This window comes from Periophthalmus magnuspinnatus, chromosome 6 (genome assembly GCF_009829125.3).
Source record: "Periophthalmus magnuspinnatus isolate fPerMag1 chromosome 6, fPerMag1.2.pri, whole genome shotgun sequence".
Lineage (NCBI taxonomy): Eukaryota > Metazoa > Chordata > Actinopteri > Gobiiformes > Gobiidae > Periophthalmus > Periophthalmus magnuspinnatus.
The window spans coordinates 7715327-7742105 of record NC_047131.1 but is presented as its reverse complement, the minus strand read 5'-3'; the positions used below and the strand labels follow the sequence as shown (position 1 = coordinate 7742105).

General features: G+C 40.4%; 1 protein-coding gene across 1 annotated transcript; it reads left to right on the top strand.

Moving 5' to 3' along the window:
- Positions 1-419: 419 nt before the first annotated feature.
- crabp1a (cellular retinoic acid binding protein 1a) lies at positions 420-25522 on the top strand. The gene is made up of 4 exons (XM_033968124.2): positions 420-608; positions 8193-8371; positions 19588-19701; positions 25197-25522. The coding sequence occupies exons 1-4, from the start codon at positions 539-541 to the stop codon at positions 25245-25247; spliced, it is 414 nt and encodes a 137-aa protein (XP_033824015.1). The 5' UTR covers positions 420-538; the 3' UTR covers positions 25248-25522.
- Positions 25523-26779: the final 1257 nt, after the last annotated feature.

Below are 26779 nucleotides of genomic sequence, written 5' to 3'. Positions count from 1 at the left end.
GTTTGGTAATTAATTTGTTTGTTTGTGCTGAATGTACTTTTTTTGCTGTACTACTAAAAGATGGATTAATGTAACTTTTCTGGAAAAGGGTGCGATTGCTGAGCCTGGATTGTTCCACAGTATGGCATTAAACTTATCAATTCCCCATGAAAACTAGCAGGTAATGCCACCAGTTACAGAGTTACACAAGTTACAGGTTAGATCCATGTAGAGGCGACCCAGCTCACAACATAGACAGAGAGAAAGAGAGAGATTTTTAAAGGTCAATTCATTTTTTCAAACCTTAGTACATGAGTTGCATTGAGTTGCATATATCCCAGAGTGGGAGGGTCCTTTTCCATATAGAGGGAACAGCAGGAACAGAGAGAGAGAGAGAAGAGAGAGGAGAGAGAAAGTCACGCTGATTCTAGGCTCAGAGCAGAGGAGACACAGATCCAAGGACCCAACGCAGACACAAGGAGGAGGAGAGGAGGCTGTTAAGACCCCACATCTCCACTGGCTTTTCTACACATCGACTACACTCACAGCTGGGACCATCATGCCCAACTTCTCCGGTACCTGGAAAATGAGGAGTAGTGAGAATTTCGATGAACTTCTCAAAGTCTTGGGTGAGTTTTGGCTCTTTTGAGTTCTATTGTTTGGAGCTGGCTGTGTTTCGCAGCGTGAGTCCGGCGATCCGTCATGAGTCACAGTCAAAGGCTTGTCTAGCTGCTTTGGAATGGCATCCCCGGATACTCACAACATTCCCAAGGGCTGAGGAGATGTGTGTACTATAGGGCTGCGACTATTAATCGACTAATCCTGATTAATCGACAATAAAAATGATCGTAGTTGAATTTTGATGATCGGGATTGTTATCTGGATGACAAACACATTCAAAAGATAGTGTCATTTCAGTACTATATATATGAAATGTGTAACAGTGATGGGAAAAATACTTTGAAAATGTATTTAGTTACAGAATACTGAATACCTGAATAAAAATGTATTGTGTATTGTGTATTCTGATACTTGGTCCAATCAGAGTACTGCATTTTGAAGACTTGGAATACTTTTACATTGAGTTGTATTATATTAATGTGTATAAACCTGGCATGAATATAAATAGCTTTAGTTCTTTATATATGTATTTATGTCCAATTAGAGATGAAAAATCACACGCACGATTTTTTTTTCTTGCTAATACTGTGCATGATCAAGTGCATGATCAAGTACTGTCATGTAAAAAAAGTAACTACTGTGCTCTGAATACCACCAAAAGAAAGAGTGACTGTGCCAATATACACTTACACAACAATATTCTGAATGCATATTTTCTGTACATGTATTTAGTTACTTTCCAGAGCTGTGTATTCAATCAAAATTAATAAAAAAAATTAACAATTTCTGATTTTCATTAAAAGTGCACTATGCCACTTTTCTGTATGCCTCCATAAAGATGTTATTGATTTGCCTGGAATGTCCCGATGTATGACAATAAACCTATCTATCTCCATGGCGACAAGATACAGGTGAGATCTGTGGAGCAGCGAGTCTACTCATAGTGACAATTAATATTTTTCAAGATATTGAGCAATAAAAATACCCATAATTGAATAGAAGGAAGATTAAAAAAAAGAACATGTGTGGGACATTCCAGGCAAAGCAAAAACATCTCCATGGCGACATGCAAGTGACGGACTTTACACTAGAAAAGTTCCACATTTAATAATACACTTCATTCATAAATATTCCCTATTTAGAAGCCTTCATCACCATATTTCAATCTTTATTTGGTTAAAAAGTCTGAACAGTAGAAATGATCGTTTGAAAATAAGCTTTGCAATTCTGTACAATATAAGATGAAAGATAATAGATTGCATTTTATACTATATTTAAACAATTTGTTCATTTATTTGTACGTTTATTCTTATGGTTAAAGCACACTTTACTGTCATGTTGGGGAAATTTGTCCTCTGCGTTAGACCCAGCGCCCAGGCACCCATCTCCAGATCTTGAGTCTTGGGACTAGGTCTTGGTCAGGTCTTTAGCTGGAGGATCTGACTTATTGTGCATGTTTTTTGTTGATGGGGGAAACTCCATGTATGTCTATGGAGGAATGTTACCATGGTGACACAATACACATAAGCAAACACATAAAAATATATAGAAAAAAACTTGTGACTGTCATGTTATTTGGGAAGGACTTGTTTAACAGCACAAACCTGTTGTAGTTCCAGCTAACTCAGTTCTTTACAGTCAGATTGTGTTAAAATAAAGCTCAGATTAAAGTAACCAGACTAACGGAAATTCAGACAGAGCAGTGCCTCCAGTTAGCTCCACCCCCTCACGGAATGTTAATGACATCAGCTGCAAAGTATCAATGTTTCAGAAAAAAAACAAAAAAACATTATGCTAACTGAAAACTCTCTTCCCATGGGAAAATCACAGGCTTTTGGGACAAACTCCGCAGCAGATATGAGTACATTGAGGTGATGCTAAATGGCCGTCCAAAACAAATCTGGTATTGTTAGCTTTTCGGGAGGAGGGGGTGGTGGCATTCATTGTGAAGCATTTAAGTAGGGCATGGATTAGCGATGCCACGGGAATACCCAAGAGAAACATGCTCCATTCGCTCTGTTTTAAAACTCCACAAGCTCCAGTGATGATGGTGACGAGTGAGATTTGAACCACTTTAAATGGGTCACTACATACCAACAAGGCTAAAGGCGCTGTACCCCATCTTTTCCACGCATTTGTTTACTGCGTGCATGTAATTATAAAGCCTTTCATTAGTCACAGTAACATATTTTGAAGTTTGATATATCACTGAAGTAAATATAGATGATAAACAACTAATTAATGCCACCAACAGAAAAACCCAAGAGCAGGTTGAAACCACAAAATCTATGCTGAACCTACAATATTGTTAAAAATCATGAGCTGCAATAAATAAACAGCAGAATGAAACACTTAAGTTGTTAGTTTGCATCTGTAATGAGTCATACAAGTTATTAATTGAACGTGTAATGGCTTAAATCGTTCATATAGCCAGAAAAGTACCAAAAATATCCCAGTAGTGCACATGATAAATACTGATTCTAAAAAAAAATGTTACAACTTTCATCTATTGAACAATAAGTCGATGTAGTGATTATTGTGACAGGTCTATGTTTTACTGTTCGATGTTTAGAAAGTGTGCAGTTAGTATTCTAGTTGTTGTTAACATTACTGTGACGGCAAAACTCCGCTCTGGTGAAAAGTGCTTATAAACTCATTGTGGTGAATAATTAGGATGTTCTGAATGCATAAGGTAAGTGAGGAATAACTTTGGACCACTGCAATCCATTAAAAATGAATTATTTCAGTTTTTAAGACAGTCAAAAATGTATATATTTTAAGACTGTAAAAATAACTACTTTAAAATGCAATAGTTGCACAACTTTGGAAAAGGATAGTTCTTGTTGGGTCCTGGTTTATGCCTGCACTAGAACCACTGCAGCTCCATTGTGGTGCCTGGTATTTCCAGAGGTTTCCATCCAACTACTAACCAGATCCAACCCCTAGTAACCCCTAGTTATTTAAAGGCTCATATTAGACTATTTAGCAGTCTATGTTATCACAAACACCCTGAGTATTAAGAGTTCTTCTATCAAACTGTTCCACATTGTGATGTCCATACACCTTCACTAGAATCATTTGGATAATGTCAACTCTGGAATTACCAATCTCTGATGAACTAAAGGTAAAAAGTAGCAGTTAACTTGAAAACTACCTCTACATGACATCACAAGGCGGAATAGAGCATTTTGAGCTTTGGAGATGTAAAAAGACGAATAATAAAGTGTTACTCAAATATGCGTAAATGGAACAAAACACAACTCCAGGTCTGTTTTTGATGAAGTAACATCATAACATGATTTAATGCTCAGAAGAATCCATTATGTGCAATATAGGACCTTGAAATTGTTATAAATAATTATCACCCAGATAATTTGAAAATCACTGAACCAGAAGTAACTCAGTCTATTGTTATCTTCATCCTATATCAACCATGCCCCATATTCCACTATAGTGAACAATAGAACATAGTGCTTCTTGTATAAAACTATACATCCTCGGTACATTTAGTCTGACACATGCTTGTTCTCAATTAGCGTCTGGTGAGAGTGATGAGATACTATACGCCTGTGGTGTGGTCTCATACCCTGTCCTCCCTCCTCCCTCCTTCCTCCTCCCAAAACACACCATCCCAGTCCACACATAATTACAGGGACAGTGATAGAAGCTGATGGAGCTCCGCCTGGGCCTTATGTAAGAGCCAGTGAGTGACGCGCGACGCCAAATGTGCCCAAAAATGAGGAGAGAGGGCAACAACACTGACCATTGAATTCTATTTTACCTCTATAGCACTCACCTTATAAAGCTACAGTATGTAACTTTCTTGAAGCGGCACATCACCTGCATAGTTGGAAATAGAAACTTGAAACCATATTCAGAACATTCTCCATAGAGATAGATAAGCTTTATCCTATACTTTGGAAGATTATAGTCAAAAGAACAAAGACTACAGACTGTATAAAGAAGTGGACTACGTGAGTGTCTATGTAAGGACACGTGATTTTTTCAGTGCAATGAAAACATCCAAAATGAAAATATATGGTTTTATTTTAGTCTAATTGTTGGCTACAAAGTTCCATAGTGGCGCTTTAAGCATAACCTCTCAGTCAGTTGACAGTCAAAAACACAAATTCCCCCAAACGCACATGTTTGGGTGATGCAGAGACGATATCAACATGAGAAAGCTAACTACTCTACCACTTTGTTTGGCATCCATTTAGGTTCAGATTTTTTGTTGAAAAATGCCTGTGTGGTTTGAGCTGTTTATGAGTGAAAACATGATTCATTTATGTAGAAAACTTTGGGAATTGTGGGTTGGCTGACATCACTGTAAACATGTTTTATGGCTCTGAGAGATAACAAAACTCAAAAACATCATGGATTGCAATCGTATAAAACTGCATTACAGGCTATAAACTATAAAGAAGAGCACATGATGACATTTGGAAGGGTTTGGTGCTCCGTAAAACCAAGCCAATTCCATGTTTTATTTTTAATGGAACAGAGCAATGGTGTTGATTTTGGAAAACCCACAAAGGCGTCAACCTGCTGGCTTGTAGGGCTTTGTCATCAGTCTGAGTTCATCTACATTCTGCCTCAATGTGTTACCCACTAGATTTCTAAAGTCTGTGCTCCACAATTTGCTGTCACCACTCACTTGCATAGTTAACATCTCACTTCAATCTGGAACATTCCCAAGAGCTTTGAAAACTGCAGTTATCAAGCCTCTCCTAAAGAACAGCAGTCTTGATGCCACGATACTGAACAATTACCGACCCGTCTCAAACCTGCCGTTTTTAGGCAAAGTTCTTGAAAAAGTTGTTTACCAACAGCTTATTAACTTTCTCCAAATGAACAACTCCTTTGATATGTTCCAGTCAGGTTTTAGACCCCACCACAGCACTGAGACTGATCTTATCAAGGTGACAAATGACATCCGCCTGAACACGGATGCATGCATTCATTCAAGTCCTATCTAAAACAGGGGTCCTCAACATTTTTTGGATCATGAACTGGAATAACCTTCTGGCTCCTTAGTTGGCCTTTTCCCCTTTGCAAAAAAGCTCTCCAAAGACTTTGATTTTTGACTAATTTTCACTAGCTTGTGGGTCTACTTTTGGGCAAAGTGTCTGATACGTTATATGTGACACGTCATCGATGAGGACAAGCGCAGATCTAGCACAGATATAATATACTTGCCATTATAACAAATGGTTTTCTGTGGTGATTTCCTGTCAGGATTTTCATGATATATCTACAGACAAACTTATTAACGTGTCATAAGGGACAGGCAAAAATTATGACGGAAAAGATGCGGTCGCTGATAAATTATTTACTGTTTTTGGGCAGCCCGGTGGCAAATTCGTAACAGACCCATACCTGAACCTCGGACTGGTGTTTGGGGACCACTGATCTAGAAGACAGGGAGTAGTTTGTTGAAATTGGAAAATGTGTCTCAGATAAAATGTCCCTGACTTGCGGAGTGCCTCAGGGGTCAATCCTGGGACCCCTGTTGTTCAATCTCTACATGCTGCCATTAGGCCAGTTAATACGCAGCAATAATGTGTCTTACCACAACTCTGCAGATGACACTCAGATCTATGTCTCACTGGCAACAGGTGAATATGAACCAGTGGATTCACTCTGCCACTGCATCCAACAGATCAGTGTGTGGATGCAAAACAACTGCAAAACAACTTTCTCCAGCTAAACTCAGACAAGACTGAAGTCATCATCTTTGGCCCACAGAAACATAGAGAAAGTGTCAGCAGTCACCTCCAGTCTCTCTCTCTAAAACCTTCAAATCAGGCTAGAAATCTAGGGGTAATAATGGACTCAGACTTGAACTTTAACAGCCTCATCAAATCAATAACATCTGCAGCTTTTTACCATCTAAAAACATTGCAAAAATTAAAGGTTTACTGTCAAAACCAGACTTAGAGAGACTTATCCATGCATTTGTCTCCAGTAGGTTAGACTACTGTAACATCCTGCTCACTGGCCTCTCCAAACGCACCAGAACACTGCTCGGGTCCTGACTAGAACCAGGAAGTACTTCACACATGTGTCCTGTGCTCAGGTCTCTGCACTGGCTCCTGTGGCTCAGAGAATAGACTTTAAAGCAGCTCTGATTGTGAACAAGTCTCTCCATGGACCACCAAGTACATCTCCCACATGTTAGAGTCATATGAACCATCTCACACTCTGAGGACTTCAGGGACCGGCCTCCTGCTGGTCCCAGAGTCAGGACTAAACATGAGAAATCAATGTTTCAGTTTTATGAAGCTAAAACCTGGAACAATCTTCCTGAAGATGTGAGACAAGCCTTTACTTTGACAATGTTGAAATTCAGACTCAAAACAGTTCTGTTTAGCTGTGCATATGACTGAAAGTTTTTTTTTTCTGTGCTTTAATGTTTTATTTCATTTTATAATGATTATTTGTGATTATTTATGCAACTATTCCTCATGATGAGTTTATAAGTATTTCTCATAAAGTCCACAGGCTAGAAGATATATCTGATAATACATCTGTACAGGAAAAAAGTGTTTCACACAAAAAGGATCCGGTCCCTTTAAATCCAATCAGTAGAAGATTCTAGGCAAAACAGTCACCATGGCGACAAGCAGATGCCATACCCTCCACTTGAAAAGTTATGCAGTACAGCTTTAAAAACAGATCATCAAAGTATAAATATTAATTGCTAAAGAAAAAAGCCATCAAGAATGGTATGCATGGGATACTTTGCATTTGCATGTAAAACCATTGAAATCACAATTTCAATTTGAGTAATGCTGTAGCCCGCATAGTAAAAGAAAAATATAAAATCTGTCAACTGGACAAAAAGTGAAGACGTTTGGCTCCTCATCCAGGCTTAAAGCAGTTATACATTTGCTTCAAACCTCCACATTTCTGTTGTTCTTAGTTGAGTTTGGGAGGTTGTAAAATGGGAGCAGAATGTTCTCTCTTCTCTTTGCTGTGTCTGATCTGAGTGGACACTTTACCCAGGGGTGGTCCAAACTCAAGGGGTCACTATAAAAGCAAAGAGAAGGCACAGAAAGAAGGGCTCTTAGTATTGGTAATAGTGGCAGTTGTAATAGTAGTTGTAGTAGTTGTGATCGTAGTAGTCTGTCCATACATCCGATTTTGGATATGCCTTATTTTATGCATGCATTTTACTTTATCATCATTTCTGTAGCAGTAGCAGTACTAGCACTGGTAGTAGTAGCAAACAAACTTAAAGGTCATCTTTGGGCAAGTCACATCACACCCCTTGTCTAGTATGAAAGTGATGTGTCAGTGAGTGTAAGTGGTGGTCAGAGGACTGTAGACGCAAATTGGTAGCCTCACTTTGGTCAGCCTGCCGCAGGGCATATGTGGCTACAATAGTAGCTTACCACAGCATCTGACTGAGAGGGTTTGTCAGGCCTGTAGTACACATTAGTAACTAGGAGGACACTGCTCACTGTCCTGTCTAATTGAGTAGTACTAGTAGTAGTAGTAATAATAGTAGTTGCAGTAGTAGTAGTAGTACATAAATCATTAATCCTGACACTTTTATTTGAGTTACAGGGTTGTTGTCTGTTGTGCAGGAGTGAACGCGATGCTGAGGAAGGTTGCCGTAGCTGCAGCCTCAAACCCTCATGTGGAGATACGACAGGATGGGGAGACCTTCTACATCAAAACCTCCACCAGTGTCCGCACCACCGAGATCAACTTCACCATCGGAGAGGAGTACTTCGAGGAGACCGTGGATGGGAGAAAGTGCAAGGTAAAATCTCAAAATGATGGTTGATCTAACACTGATTCATGATAATGTTTTAGTCTTATATGGCACTTTTCCAGATGCACAAAGTCGCTTTTCATGCATTATTCATTCAGTTCACACTCGGTGGTGGTAAGTTAATATTGTAGCCACAGCTGCCCTGTGGTTGACTGGCAGAAGGGAGTTTGTCAATCTACACCATCAGCCCCTCAGATCACCACCAACACACACACACATATCACATGCATAGGCAAGGGGGAAGTCTCTTGCCTAAGGACACAGCGACTGTTATGTCACTGCTGTCCGACACTGGTACCTGCTATTCCTGGTGGTCTACTGTCAAAGTACTAAGGTAGCCCGGCCCTGTTTAGCTTCAGAGATCTGACGAGATCAGGCTTTGACAAGGAGGTTAAACACAAACATCAAAGCTGTGTAAAAGTAGCACTACTGACAAAATGGGACAGTTCTGTCTGATCGTAAAAAGATTTTACTGGAAGAACATCTCAAATGTTGCTAAAATAAGATTTGGGATGAGAGCGTGTAATATAGGTTAGCAGTCCAAACCTTTGTGTCACCATCTGAAAAAGTTGTTCTAAAAGTGTGCATGTGAAAAATGTCTTCCTTTGTTGCCATGGTCGTGGTTGGCTGCTCTTGTGGCCGACTGACTAGCACACTGAGCAGTTTTTAAACTTATTTACATTTTTAACTTGACTTGACCAATGAAGAAGTGCAGCTTGTGCAGTTTAAAGGACAGAAGTTAAGGCCTATTGGATTGTGAGATTTGAGTAGTTTGTTTATCCTGTATCTAGGGTGACCCCCGCATGGAGATAGCTAGCTAGCCGTCTAGCTCTAAAATGCTACAGGCTTTTTACAACAATGCAACGGGCTTTCTACACCAAATATGGCAGAAGACATTCCAGAGGCTTTCCTGTTGTGTGTCCAGAGTTCTCCAGGCTCCCCCCTGGACACTGCTGTGATGCTGCGGGACACAGAGACCACAGAGGAGGGACACCTTTGTCCTGAGGGCTGTTACACTCCTCAAACTGCCTTGACCCTGGCTCTGATGACCTGATCTGTTCAGCTGCATCAAGACTTTAGTTTGAGCTTTTCTATTATTATTGTATTTTACTGCTCAGTGTGCTTAAACTGCCCCTTGGGGACAAATGAAGGGATAAAGTGATATTGATCCATTGATTGATTTGCCAAAAAGACAAGTATATGAATTTTGACAAGGTGCCAAAGGTTTGTGAGAGCCAAGACCTGCAGAAAGTTAGAAAAAAGAAGGTTTTCAAAGACAATACCTACTTTTTTCTTTTGCTGATTGAAAATGAGACCGCAACCCCAACTTTAATCTCGCGTTACTGTCCTCTCTGACCATTTTATGACAAGCGTAAAAAGAAGATTTGAATAAATAAAGCTCATTTGCATTTAGTATCAAGTTTATAAGGCTCCGTCATCACTCACAGTCTGCTCATGCAATGCTTTCATCAAAGTCATTTCTTTCTAACCTAATTTTCTTCACCGGGATTAGATTAGATCCTTTATGAACACTTAATCCACATAAACCCACCAGATTACACCAGAGTCTGTAGTGTGAATTATATTGTTTCTATAGATGGTGCGTTCAGGGCTGGTGGGATTTCTCCTCACTGTTCTTCTTGAAGGTTGAATGAAATATTAATGAACACATGGAGTTTGTAGTTGAGTACTGGGGTCGTGCTCCGCAGCTGGATCAGGGCAGATGGTCGAACGTCCCAAAGGAGCTGGTACCTTCAAATATAGTCAATGCAGAAGTAAAAGAGGCTCTGACAGGGAGACGAGAGAGGGAGGAGAGTGCAGGAGGAAGAGGGAGAGAGCAGGAAGAAGGGGGGAGCAGGAGGAAGAGGAGGAGAGAGGAGGAAGAGAGCAGGAAGAAGAGGGGGAGGGGATGAGAGGGGGAGGAGAGAAGGAGGAGAGAGCAGGAGGAAGAGGGAGAGACAGGAGGAGAGAGCAGGAGGTAGAGGGAGAGGAGAGGAAGCGGGAGAGAGCAGGAGGAAGAGAGAGATGAGGAAGAGGAAGAGAGCAGGAAGAAGAAGGGGAGGAGAGAGGGAGGAGAGAGCAGGTGGAAGAGGGAGAAACAGGAGGAGGGGGGAGGAGAGGAGAGAGCAGGAGGAAGAGGGAGAGGCAGGAGGAGACGGGGAGGAGAGGAGCGAGGGAGGGAGGAAAGAGCAGGAGTGAAAGGGACAGGGAGGAGGAGAAGTGGAGAGATGAGAGGGAGAGTTGAGGAGAGAGGGAGAGGCAGGGAGATGACATGGAGAGAGGGCAACACACAGAGGGAGAAGAGAAGAGAAAAGATGGAAGAGAGAGAGAGAGGAGGAGAGAGGGAGGAGAGGAGGAGGAGAGAGCAGCAGGGAGAGAGCAGGAGGAAGAAGGAGAGACAGGTGAAGAGGGGGAGGAGAGGGAGGAGAGAGCAGGAGGAGAGATGGAATGTGAGAGGGAGAGGAAGAGGTAGATAGAGGAGGAGAGAGGTAGGAGAGGGGCGAGGGAGATGAGAAAGAGGAGGATAGAAGAAGAGAAGAGAGCGGGAGAGGAAAGAGGAAGAGGAGAGAGGGACGAGAGAACAGGAGGAAGAGGGACAGAGAGGAGGAGAAGTGGAGAGAGCAGAGGGCGAGTTGAGGAGAGAGGGAGAGGCAGGGAGAGGAGAGGGAGGGCAACACACAGAGGGAGAAGAGAAGAGGAAAGGTGGAAGAGACTAAAGATAAGAGTGAATTATTATGCAATATCAACTTTTTGGAGCTTCCTACCATGTTTCTATCACCTGAAGAGATTTTTTATAAGTCATCCATGCACGTTTGAGTAATCTAGTGATCTCTCCTGGACTCTACTGTTAACAGTACGATTCTGTCCAGTACTCACAGTCTACATCACACATGCTCCCACAAGACAATTCTCCATAAACATGCAAAAATAGGATACCAAACAACTTGACAGACCTGATGTGATGTGCAGTAGTTTCATTAGTGGGATGCACGCTGATTGTGTTGTGATAGCGCTCTGAAGGGGGAGTGACTTAGCGCTTTTGGTGAATATAGACTTTTAACAGAGGATTACTGAAAGCAGCATGAATGAAGCTATAAACAAATCCAGGTTTGGTGGATTTAGAGAAGATGTGTCCAGTTCTGAACACCCAGCTGCAGCATATGTTTATCTTTCCATGTTTTGAAATAAGACACTAGACACACTTAATAGACTTAAGGCTGAAGAGACACTGACCCAGGTTGGCATGTAAAAGAGATGGACTGGTAATTGAAGCAAAGTTAATAGGGAAAAAAAGCAAAAAGCCCCAGTATGTAACTTTTCAGTCAAAAATAGACCAAAATAAAAGCATTTTAAAATTTTTTGTTTCAATTTTGGTTGTGTTTATTGTGCCGAAAAATAAGTTATGACAAACTTGCATTTCCACAAACCTGACTCTTGGCCTGAAGGAAGGCCTCCTCCTGCTTGTTTCCAAGGAAATGTTATTCCTTTGGCTAATATTCCACAGTATATTTTAACTTTCTATTTCTATGGAATCATGCAGGTGACATGCCACCTCCAGAAAGTTATAAACTGTACCTTTAAACTAGAGGCCCCAGTCAAATGAAGCTCATCAAGGCTAGCAGTTATAGGGGCGAATTTGGAGCCAAGTTCCACATTTGGAAATCCAACCATGAGTATCATAGCAACCAAAGAACCAATCCGGAGCAAGACTGTTGAAGGTAACGCCCCTTCCCGCCCGAAACATTGGTTTAGCACGGAGCAGGTGCTTAGCAACGTTGTCAATCAAACCCAATCAATCCTCGGGGAAGAAGGCGCCTGATTTGTCTGTTATTAATGTTCATATGGTGATTTACGGACACAGCCAAATGAAAATACCAGGACTGTGTAGAGTGGCGTAATACAAACAGCGGTTACGGAGAAAGGGGCAACACAAAGTGAACTGAAGCCAGAGTTGATGGACCCAGGAGTGCACCCATGATCTCTTCCTATTCCTATTTGGAACGCTGCGGCTTGTAGGTTAGCTATGTCCACAGTCTGTGATGGTAACGGTTTGGAAACACTGAGAGAAGATTGAAGTCAGGATGTAGAGCTGAATATACTGAGGTTTTCAAAGGTGTGCTATAACTTCTCTAGTGGAGGGTCTATCACCTGCTGGTTCCCATGGAGATTTAGAAATGATAGTTCATGTTCCACAGGTTTAAAACTTATCTCCATGGAGACAAGCAGGTGTGTCAGATCTGTGGAGAGATAACCCCACAATAAAAACACTCCAGGCCAAATAGGCTAAATAGAGTCAGGTTTATGGAGATGCAAACCCAGCCCCAGTAAGGACGCACAATTTTCAGATAAATTCCTACATACATAAGAACAGTGCAATAAGCAGAACTAAAACAAAAAATAACAACAATAAACAAACATGCTTTTATTTATTTATGGCTAAAACGTTACATACTGTGATTTTGATATACCTATGTGGTCTTATACTTCTTCCGCATAATTCTAAAACTGTTCTGGAAAGATCCAAGAGCCCCCACTGCCTTTGGGCTAAACTAACTCTATCCAAAGCTGTAAATGTCACAGAATTATTCCTTTGTCACGCTGTGCTGTCATGTTTGAATCCCCCTGTATTTTGAATGGGGCAGACATGACCTAGTTTGTCAGGCCACGGCTCCTTCAGCCTGTGCCCTGGTGCATGCTGGGTAACTGGGCGTAGAGAGACGGTTGTGCCCTGTCTCTAATTTTTTGGTGCTTTGAGTCAAATCAAACTGTCATGTCAGATTAGAGCCAAAGTCATACATGTTCATATTTGTTGTTAGATTGCCGTGATAATAATTACTAGTATATTATAGTTTATGTAATCTTATGGTGCACTTTGAAACGTCTCTGGTTGAGGGTCAGTTTGTCTCCATGGAGATGTTATTGTTTTGTCTGGAATGTTCCACAGTATGCCATATTAACTTTCTTTTAATTTGCCCATAGCACCACGAGGCCAAATGTTGAGTTTTTTTTCTTTTTAACCATGTTATATTTTGTCCCTTATTCACAAACGCAACATTGCATCTGAGGCTATTGTGAAAAAAATTATTTCAGTCATTTCAGTTTTGAGCCTTTGGGCTGACAGAGAAGACGTTGAACTTTGTGCCAGTTTTTGTTTTATATGAATAAGCCCAGTAATTACAGAGATATTAACCATAAACTGGGTCCACACATCTGAAGTCTGACAAACAGCAAACTCATAAAACTATAGAAATCATAAAGGTCTGACCTGTCGCCAGCTCAGTTCAAACTATAGGGGAATGTTGTGGTATTATGTGAACACAACTTATTGATACTTTACAGCTGATGTCGTCAAAATCCCATGAGTTGCTGTGTTTGCTAATGTGGTACCATAGTAACTGGTAAAAATTTTGCCCTAGAGAGACATGTAGAACACCCTGATAGTATTTGCTTTGCCCAGCCAGCCGACCAGAAACTTACAATACTTTACAAAGACGTATCCTTCAGATCCTACAGGAAGCAGAAGAGGATTGGCTCACTAGACTACTATTAGCTTGGGTGGTCCACACAATTCAGTTTGGTGCCATCAACAATATCAAAGCCCCAGGATACAGCTTTAAAGAGATTACAGATGGTGCACAAACACATCTGTGAACTGTGGTAAACTCTGTCACATCTTTAGTATTATAAAACATACAGGTTTGTATCAGGGGCAGGTGCAGTGTTGTTCTGGACTGGAGATGGTTTTTGGTACAATCTCAAATCAAAACATTAAACCAGCAGGAAATTGTCTCTTTGTGAAACGGAGAACTGAGGCCAGAGGCAGATGGTACCATGTGTCGTATAAACCTGAACAAACAGAAAGATTATAGGAGCAATTATTTAAAATGTCAAGATAACTTAATCAAAAAAAAAAATGCTATTAATTCTCAATTAAATAAAACTACTTTCTGTTCCAAGGAGCAATTATTTAAAATGTCAAGATAACTTTATCCAAAAAAATTCTATTAATTCTCAATGAAATAAAACTACTTTCTGTTCCAAAATGTTTCTTATTACCTGGCCTGTACCTGATTGTTGTTTTTGTTTTGACCCAGTACAGATATATTGTATAAGCAGCTCTTGAGGTCAAAATAAGTCCACTGTGTACTGTCTGCTTCTAATTACAGAGCATGTAATTGTTAGATATTCAGAAAGTGCTTAGCATGCTAGTTGTTATTAGCGTTACCGTGACAGCAAAACTCTGTTCTGGTCTCTGGTTTGCAGGAGTCCAAAATTTTTCCTCACTTACCTTATGCTTTCCAAATGTTCTAATTATTCACTGTCATGAGTTTCTAAGCAATTTTCACGACCACTGCTAATTTCTAAGCACTTCCTGATTATTGGACAATAAAATGTCTAATAATTAGATGCAGATGGTAGACAGCAGACTTATTTTGACCTCAGGAGCTGCTTATACAAGACATCTGAACTGGGGCAAGACAAATATTTCTCAAATACATGGAGAAAAAATTGGACCTGTTTCTTTGTTAAGATATTATAGATAATATTGCAGTGTACGACGAACAAATTGAAAAATAAGGATCTATGCATGTTATAGTTTAAAGGTCCTATATTACGCAAAATTGACTTTTATGAGCTTCGAGCCATGTTAAAATGTTATTACATCATTCACACATGTTTGAGTAACCTTTTATTATTAGTCCGTCTACATCTCCAATGCTCAAAATGCTCTGTTCCACCTTGTGATGTCATGAAGTGGTAGTTTTAAAGTTAACAGCTCCTTTTACATTTAGTTCTGTAGTGATTGGCAATTCCAGAGCTGATATTATCCCAGTGATTCTCGTGAAGGTGTGTGGAGTTTAAAAACACAGTGGAGCACTTCCTGTATTACCCCATGACATCACAAGGTGGAACATTGTCGTGTTTTCTGTTTGAGAAGAAGAAGAACTCAGCTTAAGTATGCAGGGCTTGTGTGTTAAACATGTGTGAATGAAACAAAACACAGCTCCAGGTCTGTTTGTGATGAGGAAATATTATAACACAGATCAGAAAGCAGCGTAATATGGGCCCTTTAACAACAAATACACTCCAGAAACATAATATCTCTTCTGTAATTCAAGTCGATCCGTTACAAAGCATTTCTCAAGTAAGTGTAAGTAAGCAGAGGTCTAATTATTAGCAAAACACATTAACTTCCCACATTGGAAAAAGATGAATGAACAAATTATTGGACAGTTCATTTTGGGCCAAGCTCCTGTGGAGAAGATGTGTGAGAAATCGTGAGCCTCGAGGTCTGTACCGCGCTGACACAGAACCGTGGATAATGAACTTAAACAGGAATCAAATCTGAGGGAGAGGGGGGCTTGGCAGAGGGACTACGGTGGCCCGGAGGGAGCTGTATTTTACCTTTGATATGGTGATTAACTCTGCGCAACCGCTGCTCCATACAAACGAAGTAGAGGGCTTTAACCAGGGGCCAAACTCTACAAATGAGAGCACAAAGAAATACGCCGTAAGACTTTCCCAGGCCTTCAAACTGCAACCGGGAATTACGCTGGATTATTCTGTGGAGAGGAAGTATTTGAGGTTTGGATGGAAAAGCAATGATATCCTGTTTTTGATTAAAATTTGGAGCTGGGTAAAAGTTGTGGATTACTGTGTTTACATGCACACCCAAAATGTGATCGTTATCTGATTTCTGGAGTTATCAGATTGTGGAAATGCCATGCAAACAGTCCTATCTAATGTGAGCAACCGGATGAAACTGTTGTTGGAAAATTATGCCAAAAAAACCCCCCTAAAACTAATAAGGCAATTGACATCCAGAAAGTAATAGATAAAATACTAGACTAAACCAAATCTGACTACTAATCTGAGCAGGTATTATTACTAAAACGTATCATAAATTGGAAAAACTTGGACTTTTCCCAAATAGTTTTAAAATATTCTCGATCTGTTTCATAACTAGTATTACCAAGACCACATGATAATATGAAAAAAACACACACAAAAAACAACATTATTTTTTGTTTGCACCAGATATAAATGTGTAGCGCCCTGAATCTAAGTTCTATCAATCTGGAAAATGCGTCACGACAGAGGAACAACCCGAGAAATCCAACTTTTATTAAATCTAGCCGAGGAAAAAGCACATCTTTCCCACAAAATAGTCTGTGTTTCTGGGAGAGTCACCTTTGGCTCCACCCAAACCACAATACTGCTCTGTGATTGGTCGAAAACACTGGTTAACCGAGCAAATATCACAAGAACTCACTTTGATAGCCTGGTTATATCATTGTGGCATCAAAATCAGTATCGAGTATCATTCTCCTTTTGGCTTCTGCCCTTTGAGTGGTTGATGTAAAGCCCGTTGAGTGCCTTGAAGGTGGAAAAGCGCTATATAAAAATGTGACCAGGTGATGAATTTTCCCTTCTCATTTACAATAACCTTGAATCCAGTATGATGCAATTAAACTAGAGTGTAAACAGTGCTATTATAACACAGCATGTACACTAAAAACAACCTACAACCACTTTGACTTTAGCAGTGATTTATATTGTCACAGTTTCTTAGATACGTCACAGGGTTGTCTGTTTAAATTATGACCCACGAAACCCGTAAAACCTTTGTGTATCATATTTAACGGCATAAAAGCTTTTCTGACAGTGGAGATGTGATTAAGGGGGACTGATAGGGCGCTTAATGGACCAAGACCAGACTGGGGTCAACAGTAGCCTCTTACCTCATGAGAAATCGCTCCTGAAGTTGAACCAATCCCCCTGCAGTCGTCTGAAATATTATAGAAATGAATGAGACCGTAAAGCTAAGAGCTAAGTGTTGGTGTGGCTGGTTTGATCTGCAGGCGTATTAGGCTTGATTACATTGTCTTTATGTACGGCATTCTGTCTGCTCTCTTATAATTACTTTTATTGTAAGCTTATTTATCTTTAGTACTTGTAATGGAAAGACATTTATGATGACATAGCTCAAACATCATTGGTTGAGCTGTATGATCCACTGACCCACAGGTTGTTGGTATGATTCCAGTTCCCAGAGATGAATACTATTGTTACTACTCACCCCGCTCCCATTGTCTGTGTAGACTGTGTATGAATGTGTGTGTGAATGGGTGAGTGGTTCCTTGATGTAAAGTGCTTTGAGTGTGCTACATAAAAATGTGACCATGACCATTATCAGGTGAGCTACTTAATCAACATAAAATAAGTGAGCCAATGAGAACTAAAAGCACTGAAAGCTTCTTGCCCAAGGACACAACAGCAGAATGTGCCTGTGGAAGTTGGGATTGAACCGACAAGCCTCAATGAACTTGAATCTAATGTGATGTTTTTTGTAAAGCTGTTGGCCCTGTTTGGCTCCCACTTTAGCCTGACCCTGGGCAATTTGAGTTGTTGCAATTATCAAATTGCAAAGGCCGCAATTATATAGAACAAATAGTTCTCTGCAAAGAACAACATATTTTTATAGAAAACTGCTGTACCTGTAGATTAGACAGAAACATGAAACATGATGTTGCTCCAACTTCATGTTAGGTGACATTTAGAGGACTTTTCACAATTCAACATAAGTAACATTGTTTTTTATAACTGGTCAGTTTCTATAGCAACAGTCCTCATCATTGCTGATCATTCTGAAGCCCATGGATATATTGATGGCACAATGTCCAGCACCTTTAGAAACAACAACAGGTTCCGGCTGTTGCTTTTCTGGTTGTAGTTTTCATGTTCTCCCCGCGTCTGTGTGGGTGGATGAGGTCGAGGTTGTGTTCAGATCTATTAAAGTGCACTATGCAACTTTTCTGGTGGAGGACCCAACACCTGGTTGGCTCCATGGAGATCTTAATGCTTTGGTTGGAATGTTCAACAGTATGGCATTAAATGTATCTGGTTTCCTCATGTCGTTTCAACTGCCCTATGGCTATGAAATTGTAGATTCTCTGAGCTATTTCTTCTGGGACTAAGGTGGCTATTCTGCTTTTTAAGCTTTCTATTTTAGACTTCAAGTTGTCAATAAAAATCTTCAGACAGTATGAGATTCCTGTCTTTTTCAAACCCACAAACACTTTAAGGCAAAAATTGGTTCACCCTAAGGACAAAACGAGTGCAGTGAGTGTTACATTGGAGAAACTAAACAGCTGCTCCATAAGAGAATGTGCCAACACCGGCGGGAGAGTTCCTCTGGACCCCCGTCCGCCGCGCATCTCCATCTTAAAGCCACTAACCACTCCTTTGAAGATAGTGAAGTTCAGATCTTAGCCAGAGAAAAGAAATGGTTTGAGAGAGGAGCTAAGGAAGCTATTTTTGTTAGGAAAGAGAATCCTTCCTCAGACCCAGAACAATGAGAACAATAGCAGGGTCATTAAGGGCTGAATAGGGTAGTTTCAGCTGAAACTGGAGACAATAGCTGTTTACAGTTTCAGTGTAGTTAGCCCCCTCCCCTCAGATAGATATAAGGCAGTGTCCACCAGTAATCTGACCAGAACTGAAGAAGCGGCTTGGATGAGCAGCGATACGTCTTCACTCCTACAAGATTTGTCCAGTTGACAGATTTAACTTCGTTGTTTGCTATGGATCAGACCTGGACGACTGAGGGTCTACTCAGACATCTCATTGAATAAATGCAAGATTGGTTAGTTTAATGTCATACTGTGGAACATTGCAGATAAAGTAATGACAGATGAACAGGTAAGCAAACCCCTCACCAGAAAAGTTACATAGCGCAGCTTTAACTGTACACTATATGCATTAGGCCAAAAGTATTGAAATTGAGATACTAATTGATACTAAAATTAGCATCAAAACTAGACACTCATTTGAGCAGGTATTGAAGCTAAAAAAGTCACATTCACAAGACAGAAATGAACCTTTCCTGAATATCTTTAGAATGATCCTGAGCTGTATCTTTCACAAGTATAAGACACAGACTAGTATACACCCATGGACCACTATGAACCTACTGCACACTGAGGGATTACACAGATATAAGGCCACATGGGAATAGAAAAGAAAGTACTACTATTTCATGCTGAAAGTCACATTCTGTTGTCCAAATAAAGCGTGTCTTTTATCATCGTTGTGATGTCGGACTCGGTATCGCGTCTCCTTAGTATTGAAATAGAGTTTGACATTTTAGTATCATGCCAACACTAATGCATTACCACTGACCTGTGTTATCCTGTCCACAGAGCCTGGCCTCCTGGGAAACGGAGAATAAGATCTACTGCAGACAGACTCTGGTGGAGGGAGATGGACCCAAAACCTTCTGGAGCCGCGAGCTCAACGGGGACGAGCTGACACTGGTGAGAAAGGGTCTAGGGGGTAGTATCATAAGATCATACCAATAAGGTTAATGAGGATAAAAGTCCAAATACTATATTTAGATCAAATGAAGGTAAGAAGAAGTAGTCCAGCCTTGTTCATTCAGTCAGGACGTATCTATATGCTGGGTTTAAGGCGACATCACAACATTCTGTAGGCTAATAACAGCCAAAATTACAAGTTAGCATGCAAATCTTTGTTGTAATACAGTGAGTTTGTGGGTGTAGACATTAATAGAAATTATCTTTCTGTTGTTCTTTTTTTTCTATCTATCTCTCTCTCTGTTTGTTTGTCTTTCTGTTTGCCTAAACTTAAAGAAGCAACTTCCAGAAACAAACTTTTTTTTGGATAAGAACCACATAGAAAGAGCCTGGGACTAATCCAGACTAATCCAAAACCCTTCTCTGTGAATTTTAACGTTCATAAAAATGTCATAGCGAAAATTATAATCTTTAAAGCCAGTTTTGAACGACACTTGAGAGTTTAAATTGTGCATAACACACTTTAGCTCCATTGCCAGCTCAGTGATTTTGAACCATGAATGAAGTGTTAGTCCCGCCCACTAATACCTTTCTCTCTCTGATGTTGAACCAGTTAGCCATTTCTGCTTAATTTCCATACAGCTACAAGTTTGGTTGGGCAAAGTGGTCTATTCCTGGCAATTGCTTCCTCATGGTTCTCATTCAACATTGCATTGATATGGTTGATGCCAGCTCAATGTGGGTTCGCTTCCCGGTCTCAACTGTTTGCCAAATGTCTCTCCCTTCTCTCTCCTCATTTCACTACAGCTGTCCTGTCAAATAGAGTTGTATTTTTACACCATATATGCTGTATGGTGTATGGTTTATCTTAGTCTTGATTTAGTTTTTGTTTAGTCCTTGTTTCGTCCTGGTTTATTCCTGCGTTAGTCCTGGGTTAGTCCTGGTTTAGTCCTGCATTAGTCCTGGTTTAGTCCTGGGTTAGTCCTGGTTTAGTCCTGGTTCTCATGGAGGCTCTCAAAGGACATCTGATGCATTACAGTGAAATTTCAAAGCAGCGTGAGCTGTCTGTGTGAGAAATGGTTAATAAAGTGAGAGAGTGAGGGAGGGGCAGAGTCCACCACAGGGGCTGTTCTCAGGCTTTTATCCCCCTCCCAGCGAGAGGCATCAAACTACAGACTGCAAATACAGCTCTGGAACAGTATTAAAAGTGCTGTATCTGAGTTTTAGCATCTTAAAAACATGAAAAACAAAACTAATTTATTATAAATAGTTTACAGTGATCCAAAGTTATTAATCACTTACTTCATGCATTCAAAGCATCCTAATTATGCAATGTGATGTGTTTATAATCACTTTTCACAACTCTCAGAGACCAGTGCGTTTTGCTGTGATGGTAAGATAACAGCAACTAGCATGCTAACATGCACTTCCTCGTTAGACATTAAAAAGCTTTCAAATTAGAGGCAGAGAGCATGTAGAGTGTTTTTTTTGTTTTTTTGTTTTTTTTGTACGTCTAGAGCTGCTTATACAACATGTCTGTATTGGGGCAGACTCATTTAAATTTAATGGGGCCTTTAAATGTAAGTGTAGACCAATGAGCAGCACAGACATATTTGGGAAAAAAGAAGAAAAAGTTAAGATTCACATTGGTATCAAGAAGGAGGTGGTTTTCAGACGGTATAATGTGAACGTGAATGTGTCCCAGGTGGAGGATTGTACTTTGTCATAAAATATCCAAAAGGCAAATGTTTAATCTGATAATTTCTATGATTGTTCAGACCTTAGAACCGTGTTACAACATTAAGTGAATTTTAAATGTGCACTGTGTAGCTGCAGTTGAAACATCACATTCATGATTCCACAACAAATAGTAATATATAACTGAAGATTATAGTCAAAGGAACAACTTTTCCATGAAAACAAGCAGGAGTAAGCCAAAGAGTTAGGTTTGTGAAGATGCAAGCCTGCTTACAGTAAATGCATGTTAAATGTTTTTCAGAGCTAAAAAGCTACATATTTAACAATATTTATTTTATATTTTAACTGTCCCCCCAACCTCAATATTGGCATAAAATGTTGTGATGTCACCTGAAACCCAACAGTGCATTCTGTTTTTCCTGAAGATTCCTACATGTCTTTCTTGCAAAATGATTTAGGGCATAAACAACATTCCAACACTTCATCAGGCCAATCATTTGAAACTAAATATGGCACAACATAGTGTTAGCCTGTTGTAGCAGAGTAGCACATCTGATCCAGCGCAGTGAAGTGTTAAACTCTCATGTTTCTGCTCAAATGGCCGCCCATCTCAGCTCCTCCAGAGATCACTGCTTGGCCTGTGTGACTGTGGGTTTCCTCAGTCACAATACCGATAATACCAAACACATACTTTTGGACTGGTTCCACAAACTCACCGCTCTGATCTTTTGAAAGACCAGAAATGTTAACTATAGAGCAGTACAAGGCATCTGCATTTTGACAATGTAACAGCAAATTATTTCACAGTACTATGTAACATTTCTGATTTGGTTTCAGTCGTTGCCATGGTTGTGGTTGGCTGCTCTTGTGGCTACATTGACATTTTTAACTTAATGTTTTAGACTTTTTACAAACTAAGAAATGCAGCTTGTGCAGTTCAAAGGACAGAATTTAAGGACTATTGGATTGGAGAGTCTTTCCTGGAGGCTGCTTTGTCCTGAGGGCTGTTATTCTCCTCAAACTGTCCTAACACTGGGTCTGACGACCTGCTGAGAGGCGCTCAAACTAGTAGTGATGTTGACTGAGGATGTGCCACCTGCTGTCTCCATGGAGATATGTCAGTGCTTTACCCAGAATGGTGTACAGTATTAAACTTATCAATTATGTTTATCAAGGTTTTTGAAAGGGAAAACAACCTCAACAAAAAACAAAACAAAACTGTAATTCAATAAATGCTAAATGATATCTTTAATATTACTCCAAGCAAACAATGACATGGAGACTAACATGTCAATGAGACCAGCAGGTAGTGGACCAAAACAGAAAAGTTTATAAGGTGTATTTTTCTTGTGGTGAGTCCTCCACTTATTTGTCTCCAATGAGGCTTTGCACTGAATGCTCCACATTATGGCATTAAACATACATTTTGTTTGTATATATCATGGGTTTTATTGATTAAAAAACCCCACCTGTGAGTAAAGTCATCTCTCGACAGAACCTGTCATGTTGTTTTGGCTTTGTGGTGTCGTCCGCATGTCTCCGTGGATATATGCAAGTTAAATACCCCAGTGTGGAACATTCCAAGCAAAGCAATATCATCTCCATGGAGACAAGCAGGTGGCAGACCCTTGAGAGGAAAAGTGACATAGTGTGGCTTTAAATAGGTAGATTAAACTCGCTGACATTTGAGTGAGCTGCACAGTTATTGCAGTGTAACCGTGGTGATGAGTCACTGTTGTTCATGACCTGATTTTTACAGACACAGCTTTAAAATCCCAAACAAACTCATTGTGACTCATATCTCCCCTGAGGAAAGAAAGAGAGGGGATTGGAAGAGTGGGGAATTAGAAGAAGAGAGACAAGACAGGGAGAGAGAGAGGAGAGGGAATGAGATGGACAGAGAGAGAGAAAAAAAGAATAGAGAAAGCGGGGAGAAATAGAGTGAGAAAGGATAGAAAACAGAAAGAAGAGAGAGAGTGACAGAGGAGAGACCGGAGGAAAAGGCAGATTGAAAAAGAGGAGACAGAGATGAGAGACAAGAACAGGGATTAGAAAGAGAGGGGAGGAGGGAGAGAGAAAGAGAGAGAGGCGAGGGGGAAACATCTGACAGAGAAAAACGAGGCATAGAGAAGGGATGAGCTGGGATCAGAGAGAGAGAGGAGGAAGGGGATCTAGTGGAGAGAGGAGAGAGGGGGAAGAGAGGAGGAGAGGAGAAGAGAGGAGGATGTATGGTATTTGTCCTGATGCGATGTGGCAGCTCTCAGTAGAAGTGGGACACATTTCCATATGATTTGCATGATCCGTCTGATTGGTTTAGTCTGAGACAGTTTAAAAGAGTTATGGTGTTTCTCAAGAGGCAGAGGACGAAGATCAAAACATATCAGCGGAAAAGCCTGGATGTGCTGTCACAGTCTCTATAAGTTACATCATCGACTTTTAGCGACTCAAAATCATCAGTGGAACTTTTATGTGAATGAAAACTGCAAATAAAAATAATACAGGGCTCGTGTCTGTTTCCCAGAGAATTAGAAGAGTTCAAATCATGAGCGACCTTCTAGACTAGACTCTTTCAAAACATCAGTGAACATGAAAGTACTTAAGCTGAAGTACTTGTTTTTAAAAGTATCAATTGTTAAGGTCCAAGCATAAATGAACAAAGAGCGTGATTTAGCTGTGTTTATCTAATTATCACGGCAAATATTTAGTTTTTTGTAGACGAATATACACAATGGCAGTTGATTGATTGACTGCAGAGAATAAAGGAGGGAGAGATAAAAGGAAAAAGGAGAAAGAGAAAGGGTGAGAGAGTGGGAGAGAGGGTGGGTTACTTGAGAGGGGGATGGAGGATAAAAAAGAGAGCAGCAAGAGAGAGCAGACAGAGAGAGAAAGCAGAGAGAGAGAGCAGAGAGTAAAGAGAGAGCAAAGAGAGAGAGAGAGCAGAGAGCAAAGAGAGAGAGAGAGCAGAGACACAGAGAGAGCAGAGAGCAAAGAGAGAGAGAACAAAGAGAGAGAGTGCAGAAAGAGAGCAGAGAGCAATTAGAAGGAGAGAGAGAGCAGAGAGCAGAAAGAGAGAGCAGAGAGAGAGAGCAAAGAGAGAAAGAGAGAGCAGAGAGCAATTGGAGAGAGAGCAGAGAGCAAAGAGAGAGAGAGAACAGAGAGAGAGTAGAGACATAGAGAGAGCAGAGAGAACAGAGAGCAAAGAGAGAGAGCAGAGAGCAACGAGAGAGAGAGCAGAGACACAGAGAGAGCAGAGAGCAAAGAGAGAACAGAGAGCAAAGAGAGAGAGCAGAGAGCAATGAGAGAGAAAGCAGAGACACAGAGAGAGAGCAGAGAGAAAGAGAGAGAGCAGAGAGAGAGTGCAGAGAGAGAGCAGAGAGCAATTAGAGAGAGAGAGAGCAGAGAGCAAAGAGAGAGGAGAGAGCAAAGAGAGAGCAGAGAGCAAAAAGAGAGCGAGAGAGAGGGAGAGCAGAGAAAGAGCAGAGAGCAAAGAGAGAGAGAGGGAGAGCAGAGACAGAGAGAGAGAGCAAAGAGAGAGCAGAGAGAGAGGGTGGGGGTTGTAGGAGAGCGTAGAGGGGATGGGCGAGAGAGAAAAGGGGAGAAATAGAATGCAAAGGAAGAGAGAGAGAGCAAGAGAGGAAAAAGGGTAAGATAAAGAGAAGACATTGGAGAGCGAACGAACAGGCAGATTAAGAAAAAGATGGGGGGTGACATGACTGAATACTTCAAATCGCAAAAAAACATTCTCACCTTTTTTGGATATATGGACTGACGTATCGTTTTTGTTTTGTCTTTTACAGATTTTTGGGGCCGATGACGTAGTATGCACACGGATCTACGTTCGAGAATGACACCAACAGCAAAACAAAATCTGATTCAACATGTTTCATTTTTCTGTCAGTCTGAGAAACAGTAGCCATGTAGTCCAGAAACTCTGAGCTGTCTTCTGCCTATAGTCTCTTTACATACACTTTCCAGACTTTGCAATAGCCGTGTTTGTGTGAATGTTGTGAACGTTTTGAGGACTAGCCGTATCTGCCGTTCCATCAAACTCTGCAGTGTATCATTGGATTTAGAGGCTTCAACTTTTCTTGTCAGTAAAAATAAACGTTTGGGGCACACTGAATCCAGACTCCTGTGCTGTTGTATATTACCGTATTTTCCGGACTATAAATCAAACTTTTTTTCATAGTTTGGCCAGGGGTGCGACTTATACTCTGATGCGATGTATAGTCCAGAAAATGCATTCATTTGTTATGTAGTTGTAGTACATGTAGTATATCTGGAATAGCAAATTGCCTGTGATCCAGAACATACACGTCTTCAATACTTTACAAAGATATGAATTTGGTCTTCTGAGTTCAGATGGCCGTAATTGACAGGTGGATTAGCCAATCTGGGACACGCTTGGTCTGTGTCAAATCAATGAGGGTAAAAAAGAAAGGGAAAACATACCACAGGACTGAAAAATATCATGGGGTTACTGCAGAATCAATGAGCAAAGCACAAAAATCTGTTGATCTGAGGTGGGAGAAGTTTGAGTTTGTTCAAAATGATCTCCTTTGTGTCACTGAAATAAACAAATCTGATTGGTTGAACATGTTTGGCTCTGGCTTGAGAAGCGATGGAGGGAGTGGGGAACAGACTGATATCCATCCGAATACAAAATACAAAGAGATACCATTCTGGATTTATCAGGGAAGCTAAAAGCAGAACTAAAAGGTAAGTGGACACATGTATATAGCACTGTTCTACCTTTCTTCGAGGCACTCAAAGCACTTTACATCAACAAAACACTCACCTGTTCACACACCCTACTTCCTACACAAAAACTCTAAAAATAAACGTTCATCGTATAAGCTTTAAGAAGGCCTATATTTGTTGTTAGAAAATAAGCTACTTAACAAAAGCCTCCATCTCACTATCTCTACTGCTAGAAAAAATCTTCAATCCTACAAATAAATAAATAAAATAAAATAACAGTGGTTTGTATTATCAATGGTTAGGCATAGTTAAACTTGCACTATTTATCTACATTACACATCTACACTATTTTCTGATCTACGTTATAATGTTGTTTCCTGTTAAAAAACCTGAACATGCAAAGTACAAACTCTGATAATAAAATCTAGATATAATTTGAGTATTTTGTGTATTGCAAATGTTTATGTGAGTTTTGTCAGTGTCTTCCTCTGACCTGTTTTGCTTCGCTGGGCTTTCTGACCTGATTTCTCACTGCTCCTGTGGCAGATACAAGGCGGGATTTGAGTGTGGCTAAACTGTGCAACAATGACTCAAGTGTGCTGAGCTGAAACATAAACATAAACCAAATGTGGCCTGTATTAACTTGATCAGAGACTCATTTTGTGTCATTAGAAAAGCA

Bases quoted from the DNA above. Each gene is read 5' to 3' on its own strand.
- crabp1a (XM_033968124.2), top strand. From the start codon at position 539: ATGCCCAACTTCTCCGGTACCTGGAAAATGAGGAGTAGTGAGAATTTC. The intron at 609-8,192 runs GTGAGTTTTGGC...TCTGTTGTGCAG, and splicing joins TGAACTTCTCAAAGTCTTGG to GAGTGAACGCGATGCTGAGG. The intron at 19,702-25,196 runs GTGAGAAAGGGT...TGTCTTTTACAG, and splicing joins ACGGGGACGAGCTGACACTG to ATTTTTGGGGCCGATGACGT.